The sequence below is a fragment of the Sprattus sprattus genome, assembly GCF_963457725.1.
Source record: "Sprattus sprattus genome assembly, chromosome: 20".
NCBI classification, from domain to species: domain Eukaryota; kingdom Metazoa; phylum Chordata; class Actinopteri; order Clupeiformes; family Clupeidae; genus Sprattus; species Sprattus sprattus.
The window spans coordinates 13,762,131-13,772,309 of record NC_137918.1 but is presented as its reverse complement, the minus strand read 5'-3'; the positions used below and the strand labels follow the sequence as shown (position 1 = coordinate 13,772,309).

Genomic DNA, 10,179 nt, shown 5'->3' with positions numbered 1-10,179 from the left:
ATGGCGTGGCAACAGGTAAGACATTTTCATTGCCTCAGTACTATTATGTACTATACTATCCTACACTAAATGTACTATACTATACTATATGTACTACTTAATACTACTCAGGCAAGCTCCTGGTTAGTTAACTCTAAATACTTATGACCTTACTGCTACATGACACAGAGTGAAGAACTATAACGACACAAAACTATAATTTTAAGGAAGTTGTTTTGATGTTTCAGAAGTGCACTTCCACAAGATAAGGGTAAAATGAACAGGTTAGTTACCACATACCAACTGATTTCCATTAGGATTAGGGTAAAATGAACAGGTTAGTAACCACATACCAACTGATTTCCATGAGGATTAGGGTTAAATTAACAGGTTAGTAACCACATACCAACTGATTTCCACAAGGATTTGGGTAGAATAAACAGGTTAGTTACCACATACCAACTGATTTCTAAGAAAAGAGTGTGTTTCGTAAACAGGTAAACTACCACTAAATGCATGTAAAAGACTTAGTATACTATCAATACTACACTACTATAAGTCTACAGGTGCAGATTTGTATGGCAGATAAATAAACAGAGAGGGAACAAAAGAAAGGAGGAGAGATGTTGCAGGAGGGAGGGGAGTTTTGTCAGTGTGAATGCTCATTGCTACAATGCTGTTTGTTTGTATTATAACCTTCATTCTAGCCCTCTTGCAAATGAAAACAGGTAAATAGGACGGCTGATTGAGTTAGCTGCAATAACAGGTCCATGCCATGGACCACATTGATGATGTAATACTGTATTTGAAATAAATAACATCAGCAAAAGCCAACATTGGATTGGTACATACATTATTAAATAAACAATCACACAACATTCATATTCCCTATGGTATTAACAAATAAACAAGCACACAACATACATATGCCATAGAATTATTACTATTACTATAGTACTATACAGTTATATACTGTATTCTTATATACATATTAATATGACCTGAAACCATGCAAAATCCCTTGGTGTGCTTTAAAATGCCATTATTAAATATTTAGGAGTATTATCAGTCACAAACTGACATATTTTTGTATTCATTAATCTACCAGGTCAATGGTTACCAAACTTTGTACAGCCCGGTACCCCTTCAGGAATTCAATTCCCCGGTACGTACCCCCCGTTTTTTTTTTTTCATGTTTGTAACCGCCGCCGCCGCCGCCGCCGCCGCCGCCACTTCAAACTGTGAGATTGTCACTGACCGTCACCGCCACGCCCTCCCCCCCCCCCCCCACACATATTCAGCCCTTAACACTTGAAGCTGTCATGCTAGGTCACTAACCTACCTGTAGATATTCATGGCAGTGTAACTGTTTAGCTGAATATGGGTATAAATGAGTATTTTTGGCATTGCAACTTGGCTATTCAGACCATTTAAGATTTCATGTCTATTTATAGCTCAGTTTGAAAATGTTATGGGCTTTTTCACTTTTTGACTTTGGGCACCGATGTACCAGGTAATTTACCTGATGACAGGTTAAGTGGCCTTGGTGTGAGTCATACAGGCGTTATTTTGCCTCTTCGCCTCTCTGTCTGAAAAATGGGTGCTGTTTCAGTGCAGTCTCTCTCTCTCTCTCTCTCTCAGGCCTCAGACCTGGAGACGGCTATTGAAACTCTGGTTTACAGCTTCCATGCAACATCTGCACACAACAGACCAACTCTGACCCAAGATGAATTCACAATTTTTCTCAAGAGACACCTGCCCAACCTGGAGAGGGTACTGCACTGTTTTAAGCTCATTACAAAACACACAAACAACCAAACCATCCAACCACACATAACCTAGAGTTACCTTCACTCACAAAGGAAAAGTATAGACGGAAACTCTTTGATTTTGTGTTGGTGGTGAGTTTCTCAGGAAGGGAACACAAATGAGATTCTGAAGATTCTGATTTTGAAAATGCGACTCAGAACAATTAATAGTTGAAAAGGGTTAAACAGTGAGCTGCTTGTCATATATACATATATTCAACTTTACCCCCATCAGTTGGCACTTTAATTAATCTGTTTATGTGGTGGTGTGTCCTCAGAACCAGAACACAGGGATGATTCTGCAGCGGATGGGAGTGGGGAGTGGACAAGACATCAGCTTTGAGCACTTCTGGGAAGAGATTAAACATTTGGCCGAACAACACGCTCCTGAGCCCCCTCCTGAGACATGTTGGCAAATATTCATTGACTTTTTCTGGAGTTGAACGCAGTTATACAAATGACTTTATAAAATTTGACTTTATAAAAGATTATGTTTCGTTTGTCGTAAAGTGAACACTGCATATTCTGTCCAAAACTATATTCATCAAGTCCCATTGAAACCCCTGAAACTCATCTGTATGCACATGGAAAGACAAATATGGCCGCACATAAGACTGATATCTGAATATCTGTTTGCTTGGGGAATGGAAGTGATGGGGAAAATATTTATTCTGTGTCTAGTATGCTTAGTAGCGTAGGCCAGGGGAGGGGCATGCTTTCCCAAGGCATTGCTTTTCTAAGACTGGCGGAAGCAGGGACCAACACCTTGCTCCAACTGGTGCCATATTCAAATCCCTACCAGAGAGGAATAGGCTGAAATATAAGAGTTTGAAAGGACCCCTGGTTATGATATTAGCACCCCATGAGGATGGTCCCTCACAGTCACACACTTACATGGAGGGGTATGCGGCCCCATCAATTTCCAGGTGGTGTTTGAACACCAAGGCATTGGTAGCCTTCACAAGGAGACATCATACTTCACTAAGGAGCGGCGTGAAGGCGTGGAGGGGCCTGTTGTCAAATTGTATTTATACATTTAAAAAAAAAAAATATGTATTTATTTTGGCTACATCTGAAACACAAACGTTGTAAACACAATTTATTTTAATTACCCCTACCGCCCCCCCCCCCCCCCCCCCCCTCCAGAACCAAGGATCAATTAGGTAAGAAATCTGAACCTACATTATTAAGCCACATTGAGGCATGATTGTTGTTTGACAGTCTGAAGTAGTCCAAAGTAAAGTTTCATGTGTTTAGCATACAGCTCATGCTATCCACTGTAAATATCTGTGCGCTTGTTCTCTTGAGAGCCAGTTAGTGATAGACACAAATGATACAAAACTCTGTTTGGGACATGAAATGAACCGCATGCTTTCGAAAATGAAACTTCATTGTATTCATACACACAGGTAAAGATGTTAAATTCCTTGTGTGATTGGTTGGGGATTTCCCATTGCAGCCAAACCTCACAGTCACATGCAGGTTCTCATAGCCTAGGTATTATAACACATCAAGGTGCTTAAAGCAGCACAATGGATCAATAGCTATTCGCTAAAGGTATGCTAGCAGCTAAAACTAACGAAATCTCTTGAAATGTGCTGAATTTGACATTATGACAAACTAGTTACTCAACGACGGTCCTTACACAGTCAAACATCAAGCAAGTGCAACACAAGACAAAGCAAGACGGCAAATAAGCTACTTACTAGAACGGCAGAAAGTAAACAAGTCAAGTCGGCGGGCTGCGGCAGGCAAAACTACAGACCGCAGTTATATGCCTATAGACCCTGGTATGGCAATGGCACGGAGGCGATTCTCCATATTAAAAGTCATTGTAATTTTTTTTTAAGCTGTTATTTTAAGGTTAAACTGCTTATCCTAACCCTAATCCTGAAGTATAATTGTTGCATAATGGGGCTTTAACAACAACAGCAAAGACACTCCTTCCTGAACATTTAACTGTAGTTGTCAAGTGGGAACCTTTCTTCGTCAGTATTTCATTAAATTAGGCCCATGACACCTCCAGAGGAGTCAACAGGGGTGTCTGGCTTCCCACTCCATACTCAATTCATTTCATTTTCAATTGTATTCATCTATTAACCACCAGTAACAATAGACATGGTCTTAAAGCGCTTGACAAAGACCAAAATCTGGAAACCTCGTGATGGTCTGACAAGGATTGGTTTTGGAAAAGTGCCCCAGAATTAGTGGCTGGCTCCCTTACAAGGTGTTCTAGCTGAACATATATTACATCAAATCAAATCAAATCAAACTTTATTTGTACGGCGCATTTCATACACAAAGGTAACACAATGTGCCTCACAGTAGGAAAGGAGGGGAAAAAAGGGGGGGGGTTACAAATACTTGTAAAGAGACATAGATAGATAAATAAGTAAACGTTCCATAAATGTAAAATAAACTCCTCAAAAAAAGTTCGGAAACATTTCTTCAGTCGATTATCCCTCCCCTTTAATAAAACCAATTGGTATTGTTTTGTATATCGTTGGAAAGCCTGATTAGTCACCTTTACAACGAGGTACAACTTGTAAGGATCGTGCATTCGTGGAATGAGCAACACAGCTAACCGTGTGGGTAGCGGCCCACATTTTTTTGGCAAAATCCTAAAAAAAAGTTTGGAAACGTTTCTTCAGTCGATTTTCCCTCCCCTTTAATAATACCAAATGGTATTGTATTGTACATCGTTGGAAAGCCTGATTAGTCACCTTTACAACGAGGTACAACTTGTAAGGATCTTGCAATCTTGGAATGAGCAACACAGCTAACCGTGTGGGTAGTGGCCCAAAAATATGTGCCTAAACCCACTACAATATTCTTCTGTTGGTATTCACTCTTGTTTTGAGTTGCTTGGTGGATTTGATGATTCTCCCACAGTATTAAGAAAAAAATAAAAACATATTGACCATTTTTACACTTTATTCATTTTATACTGTCAGGGACCTCAGTAGCATGTGGATCGTGCATTCGTTGAATGAGCAACACAGCTAACCGTGTGGGTAGCATCCCAAAAATGTTTGCCAAAATCCCCTGCAATATTCTTCTGTTGGAATTTAGTGAGATATCGGAATGAGATTCTGGAGCCAATGGCGACCCCATATCTCCAGAATCTGGGACCTAACTCCATCCTCCAGGATGACAACGCTCGCCCCCACAGAGGCAGGATCATCACAGAGTACCTCAAGAACTTGGGAGTGGAGAGGATGGAAAGGCCTGCCGTGAGTCCAGACCTAAACCAAATTGAATACTTGTGGGATCTGCTTGGGCGTGCAGTACGTGCCAGAGTGACCAACGCAACCATGTTGGCTGACTTGCTACAAATTCTGGTTCAGGAATGGGATGCCATCCCACAGGAGGTGCCAAGCTGTTGTGGCTGCGTATGGATCTCCCACATGCTACTGAGGTCCCTGACAGTGTAAAATGAATAAAGTGTAAAAATGGTCAATATGTGTTGTTTTTTCCTTAATACTGTGGGAGAATCATCCAATCCACCAAACAACACAAAACAAGAGTGAATACCAACAGAAGATTTATTGCAGGGGATTTTGGCAAAAAAATGTGGGCCACTACCCACACGGTTAGCTGTGTTGCTCATTCCACGAAATCACGATCCCTACAACGCATGACATCAAGGCACTACATGGAGCTGAACATATATTTTGTGAGACCCATTGGTTGTTGTCCAATAATGCTGACTTTGTTTGATCTTACCTGCACTAGTGGGCAATTTGGAAAGTTATTTGATCACCACAGGGCCTCCCGGGCTAAATTAAAGCAGATACATAAGTAGAGCAACAAATGAATACATCTGAACATCAAGAGGAGCACAGAAGATCTGTGTCATAACAAAATCAGATGAATCATATTCAGCATGAGGAGAGAACCAGTGCCCACAAGTTAACCAATTTTTGTAAGATGAAAATTAAGTTTTAGATTTCCAGAGGGTTTAGATGAAGACCATTCCTTATGGTTCCTTATGGTTTGTAAATGTTTTTTTTTTTAACAGCCAACATCCACACACAGAGTAAAGTTTAAATGATAACACTGTATAATAAAATCGAAAATGTCGTTTAAACAAGACACAACACAGCTAAAATGTTTGTACAGTGCTGTCTGTAAATATTCATGGCAACATCTGGGAACAAGAATGTCCCAACTCATAAGTCTAAGCGACTCTTGAAAGTTGCAACATTTTAATTTGGTATTTCCTGTCATGCCTTCTCTGTCCCTCTTTAGAACACAGAATTATCTTTACATTTACAGAACAATTCCTCGCCTGCAGAATAGGATTTAACATTGTGTAAAGTACGGATCGACAAGACTTCCTGAAGGGTTTGCAGAGGGAATGTTTTGGATGGGCTTTTAGCGCCTCCCTGTTGGCGGCACAACAATAATTTGGGGAAAAGTGCCCCAGGGAATTTGAGATGAGTCAGTCGGGCTGCCCGAAACCAGACGGGGAATTTCAGCAGCTTTACATGAAATAATTAATTCAAGGATATTTTTGAAGATGACAACTGGTCCTGACTGGAATATGGCTGAATGTTAAAGTTATTGCACTTACATGATATGGTTTTTCTTCATTTATCCCTCGGGGAAATATGTCACATAAAATGTGTCCCCCCCCCCCCCAACTCCAGGTAGGAAATGCACCGTATAAATAAAGTTTAATTTGATTTAATTTGATCTGTTGTCATTCTCACTCAAACCAAGGGTGTCGGGTAGATGAGGGGTTAAGTTTCGTTTCATTGCTAAGCTTCGTTTTTGTCCCTCGCTCAAACCCCTGTTTTCAGTGTGTTTTGAGCATTTACATAATTGCCTTCCTCGCTGTACAGTCATTTGCAAACTGGTTTTGCCATACCAGAAGGTTCCAGAAACTCCCCACAGTGTTTGTCATAGTCACATGACACATTACCTGTTCAGCCAATCAGAGCAAAGCATCTACTAACCTCACCTGGAGTAACCTGGAGTGAGACCAATGATCTTTACATTTAACCACAATGCAACAATGCATTTTTCTCTCCTAAATGTATATTTCTCTCCTAAAGATTGGTCCTTGGGTGGATACTATGAGGTAAGGTTGTAGGTCTGGCTATTCTAGTTCTGTTAATAGCAGCTCTCTTGTTGTCTTGTTGGGGTAGACAGGTGATTGTATTAAATTCAAGATTTGCCCAGATCTTTCTTTAGTTTTGTTAAGAAGTTATAGGCTAGCCATCATAACCAGTCCCACCCCTGTGAGCTTAAAGTGAAATTTTGCACTTCAACAAACTAACATCTTTGTAAACAACAGACTAACATCATAATAAACAACAGACTGACATAATTGTAAACAAATGTTACACTACATGAAAGTATTCAAATGTGGCTGTTGATAGTAAGAACTCACATTCCACTCCAAATCAAACACTCTTAGGGAAACTTGGTTTTAGTGTTTTAGTTCTACAGAGCAGAGTGTGGTGCTTGCAGGGGATTGGAAGTAAGTGGGGAATGAATCAAGTGAAGAAAATGCTTTGCTGTTGGAGAACAAAAAAAGTATTTTGGGAGAAAAAGAAAGTTAGGCAAGGAGGGGCGTGTAGCTTCTGGCCTATCATATTTCATCTCTGTGTTATATAAATGATCTGATTACTCCCGCCAGAGTCTCACCCACAAACAGATATCATGCTTTGAATGATCCTACTGCTAAACTCAAGGTGAGATTGCAATAGCATAGAAGCAAAACGACTTGAGGAAAAAAGAACAAGTGTTTGAAACTGAGCTGGACTAGCCCACTTAAATCCTTGAACGGACAGGATCTAACATGGCGTGGCAACAGGTAAGACCTTTTCATTGCCTCAGTACTATAATGTTCTATACTATACTATATGTACTATACTGTACTATACTATACTATGCATACTATTGTGCTCCTTAATATTACTCAGGCAAGTCCCTGGTTAGTTAACTCTAAGTACGTATGACCTGACTGCTACATGGCTCAGAGTGATGAGGCAGTAGAACTATCACTACACAAAACAATCATTTTAAGGAAGTTGTTTTGATGTTACAGAAGCGCACTTCCACGACATTAGGGTCAAATTAACAGGTTAGTTACCACATACCAACTGATTTCCAAGAAAGGAGTGTGTTTCCTAAACAAGTAGCCTACCACTAAATGCATGTTAAAGACTTAGTCTACTATCAATACTATACTACTATTAGTCTACAGGTGCAGTAGACTTTATTTGTATGGCAGATGGAGAAACAGAGAGGGAACAAAGGAAAGGAGGAGAGATGTTGCCGGAGGGAGGGGAGTTTTGTCAGTGTCAAACGAACAGCCATAATTGTGGCACAGGCACAGAAATTACTGCTTTAACGGAGCCTCAAGTACATAATGTAAGCCTCATCTTCAAAAGATGATACATTGCTACAATGCTGTTTGTTTGTACTATGTAATTTGTAGCACTCTTGCAAATTAAAACAGGTACGTAAATAGGACGGCTGATTGAGTTAGCCGCAATAACAGGTCCATGCCAGGGATACTGTATTTGAAATAACTTACATTCAGCAAAAAATCCAACATTGGATTGGTATAATATGCCCTTCAGTATTATTAAAAATCTAAGCATATCCCCTTTAGTTTTATTACATAACCAAGCACACAACATACACAGCCATATAGTATTATAACATTACTAAGCACACAACATAGATATTCCCTATGCCTATAGTATTATGCACTCATTTATGACACTCATCTTAATTTAACCTGAATACGTGCAACATCCCACTTTGTCTTATTATGCATTAAGTAGGTAATCATTTGGTGACTTACTTTCTCCTAAATCTGTGGTCTCTAATTATGCCTGACTCACCTCAATATGTTTTAGGTTGTCACAGTCACAAACAATGTACTATAGTACTATACACTTATATATTCTTATAAACATATTAATGTGACCTGAAACCGTGCTAAATCCCTTTGTGTGCTTTAAAATGCCAGTCATTTGGAGACATGAATAATTTGTCCTTCATCAGTGGTAGCTAACCCCTTAATAATGTCTGAAGTAGGCAATATTTAGGTCATCACAGTCACAAACTGTCGTAGGTTTGTTTTCATTAATCTACCAGGTAATTTACCTGATGACAGATTAAGTGGCCTTGGTGTGAGTCATACAGCTGTTGTTTTGCTTATTTGCCTCTTGCCATTTTCCTTCTCTTGTTTCTTTCTTCTCTCTCTTCCTCTCTCTTCCTCTCTCTCCATCTCTCTCTCTCTCTCTCTCTCAGGCCTCAGACCTGGAGAGGGCTATCGAAACTCTGGTTTATAGCTTCCACGCAGCATCTGCCAACAACAGACCAACTCTGACCCAAGATGAATTCACATTTTTTCTCAGTAGAAGCCTGCCCAACCTGGAGAGGGTACTGCAATGTTTTAAGCTCATTACAAAACACACAAACAACCAAACCACACAACCACGCCTAACCTTCACAGTTACCTTCACTCACTTAATTCACAAAGAACAATTATTGACAGAAACTCTTTGCTTTTGTGGTGGTGGTGGTGAGCTTCTCAGGAATTGAACACGAATGAGATTCTGATTCTGAAAATGTGACTCAGAACAATTAATAGTTGAAAATGGTTAACCAGTGAGCTGCTTGTCATATACAAATACAAATATTCAATTTTACCTCCAGCAGTTGGCACTTTTATGACTCTGTTTTTGTGGTGGTTTGTCCGCAGGAACACAGGGACACAGGGAAGATTCTGCAGCGGATGGGTGTGAGGAGAGGACAAGACATCAGCTTTGAGCACTTCTGGGAAGAGATTAGACATTTGGCCCAACAAAACACACCTGAGCCCAGAGCTGGCAGGTCACGCTGTATAATACTATGAGGCCAACGGCTGTTAACAGCATCTGCAGGGATATTACACAAAGCTGGATTACTAAAAGATGTTGGCAAAAATGTCTTCGTTGTCTTAGTTGAATGCACTTATTGAATGCAGTTATCCAAATTACTCAGCAAATTTGCTTAGGAATTTTGACTTAAAAAAAGTTTAATAAAAGTTTGTTTTGTTTTTTGTAAAGAGAACACTTCATATTCTGTCCCTTTTAGGGTACAGTTAGTATAGATTCTTACTCCCCACCCTTTTTTCTGAAAGAATATTTGACTATTAATACTATTTGACTGATTAAGCCAAAATCCACGATGAAGCATGATTGCCATTTGAAGAACTGCAGAAATAAAAATATTTCTTCTGATCACCACACTACAGCATACTGTTCCCTGTAGTGCTCTATGCACTTGCTTTCTTGAAAGTCTATTCTTGAGAGACATTAGTTGACACACCCCTATGCTTTGATCTCTGTTTGGGCTATTCAATTAAAGGTCTGAGATTCTGGCA

The 10,179-nt window shown here is 39.8% G+C and overlaps 2 protein-coding genes across 2 annotated transcripts; both read left to right on the top strand.

Annotated features, from left to right (window-relative positions):
* LOC308381594 (protein S100-A14-like) lies at nt 1-2,230 on the top strand (the record flags this gene model as incomplete). Its single annotated transcript, XM_080859185.1, has 4 exons — nt 1-15; nt 1,088-1,144; nt 1,621-1,752; nt 2,066-2,230. 4 exons carry the CDS (start codon nt 1-3, stop codon nt 2,228-2,230), a joined length of 369 nt encoding a protein of 122 aa, XP_080715311.1.
* A 5,246-nt stretch (nt 2,231-7,476) lies between these two features.
* LOC308381339 (protein S100-A14-like) lies at nt 7,477-9,669 on the top strand (the record flags this gene model as incomplete). Its single annotated transcript, XM_080858892.1, has 3 exons — nt 7,477-7,611; nt 9,063-9,194; nt 9,517-9,669. The coding sequence occupies exons 1-3, from the start codon at nt 7,597-7,599 to the stop codon at nt 9,667-9,669; spliced, it is 300 nt and encodes a 99-aa protein (XP_080715018.1). The 5' UTR covers nt 7,477-7,596.
* Between the last annotated feature and the right edge of the window lie 510 nt (nt 9,670-10,179).